This window comes from Carlito syrichta, unplaced genomic scaffold (genome assembly GCF_000164805.1).
Source record: "Carlito syrichta isolate Samal-C Ts95f unplaced genomic scaffold, Tarsius_syrichta-2.0.1 Scaffold135681, whole genome shotgun sequence".
Taxonomy (NCBI): domain Eukaryota; kingdom Metazoa; phylum Chordata; class Mammalia; order Primates; family Tarsiidae; genus Carlito; species Carlito syrichta.
Window position 1 is genome coordinate 14,137 of NW_007079777.1, and position 1,481 is coordinate 15,617.

A 1,481-nucleotide genomic window follows, 5' to 3' on the forward strand; every position below is an offset into this window, starting at 1 on the left:
GCCCACGGGCCTCGGTTTCCCCGTCGGGGTGAGCTGCTTGATGCCCGAGTCAGGCGGGCACGTCTAGCATCAACGCCACTGTCTAGGTGAGCAGTGAGGGTGGCCCGAGAGCAGAGCTCCGGGCGGGACCATCCAGGAGGGTCTGAGGGCGGACCCACCCTGACCGCGCCCCTCCAACTCTTGGCCCGGGGCCAGGCGGAGACCAGCGTGCACAGGGCCGCGGTGGACGCCAGCCACACCAGCCAGCAGCTGGAAGAGACGGTGGCCGCCTTCCAGAGGCAGAAGCTGAAGGACCTGCAGGTGAGGGCGCGGCCCGGGCTGCCTGGCGGGTGCACGTGCGTGTGTCCGTGTGCACGCCCGTGTCTGTGTGCGCGCGCCAGTGTGCGCGTCTGCAGGCGTGTGTGAGCACACATGTGAGCCCACGCGGGCTCCCGGAGCGTTCAGCCTGACCGCAGGGCCAGCCGGCAGCCCCAGCACAGCTGCCAACCTGGAGGCGGCGACCCCCTCACGCCCTGGTCCCTTCCCCGTGGTCCCAAGCCACCCGGGTTGCCCCCGCTTCCTCCTGTTCTCCCCAAAGCGCCCACTGCGCTTTTCTGACCCGGCCGCATGCCAGGTGCCGCGCCAAGGCATGGTGGGCGGGTGTGGTGCCGTCCTCCTTCCGCCCAGATCCCCGCCCCAGGACCCCGGGCCTCGGACCCGACGCTCGAGAGAGGTCTCGGGGAGCTGAGGACTTTCAGAACCGGCGGAGCATGGAGCCCCCCGCCTCCACGCTCTACCCAGCTTGTCCAGCTTCCAAGTTACAGCCCCAGGGGTCTCTTAAAAGGCCGATCCCTGTCGGGTCCGGTGGCTCACGCCTGTCCTCCCAGCACTTTGGGAGGCCGAGGCGAGAGGATTGCCTGAGTCCAGGGGTTCGAGACTAGCCTGAGCAACATGGTGAGACCTCATCTCTACAAAAAATTTTAAAAATAAGCCAGGCATGGTGGCGTGCACCCGTTGTCCGCGCTACTTGGGAGGCTGAGGCCGGAGGATGGCCTGAGCCCAGGAGGTCGAGGCTGTGGTGAGCTGTGATTGTGCTGCTACACTCCAGTCTGGGAAAGAGAGTGAGACCCCGACTCAAAAAAAAACACACAGACACAAAAGCAAAAGAACCACAAAATAGCCTGGTGTCCACACCAGCAGGTAGATGGCTCAGGGCCCTCACACCGTGTGAGCGTTCCGACCCCCTAGACAGCTCCTGAAACCTAGGCAGCGGCCCCCGGGCTCTCTGAGCTGGGGCCTAGGGTGCCTGAGCTCCTGGCTGAGACCGAATCGAGGGACCCCGTGTGAGGACCGCCACTCTGCTCGCTCTCAGAGGGCTTGGAAGGGGACTGTCCTCGGCCCTGTTGCAGGGGAACAAGCTGAGGCTTGGAGCGGCTGTGAGCCAGCAGACGGCAGGGGGCAGCCCCGAGCCCCGCCCCTTTTTTTTTTTTTTTTTTGTTGGA

General features: G+C 65.2%; 1 protein-coding gene across 1 annotated transcript in view; it reads left to right on the forward strand.

The window, feature by feature from the left end:
* LOC103250907 (protein FAM92B-like) overlaps positions 1-1,481 on the forward strand; it is a gene marked incomplete at its 3' end in the record, with an annotated part of 7,015 nt that overhangs the window by 3,248 nt on the left and 2,286 nt on the right. The window contains exon 2 of the mRNA XM_021708268.1: positions 115-300. Within this exon, the coding sequence (XP_021563943.1) occupies positions 115-300 (186 nt within the window). The remainder of the gene's footprint in view (positions 1-114; positions 301-1,481) is intronic.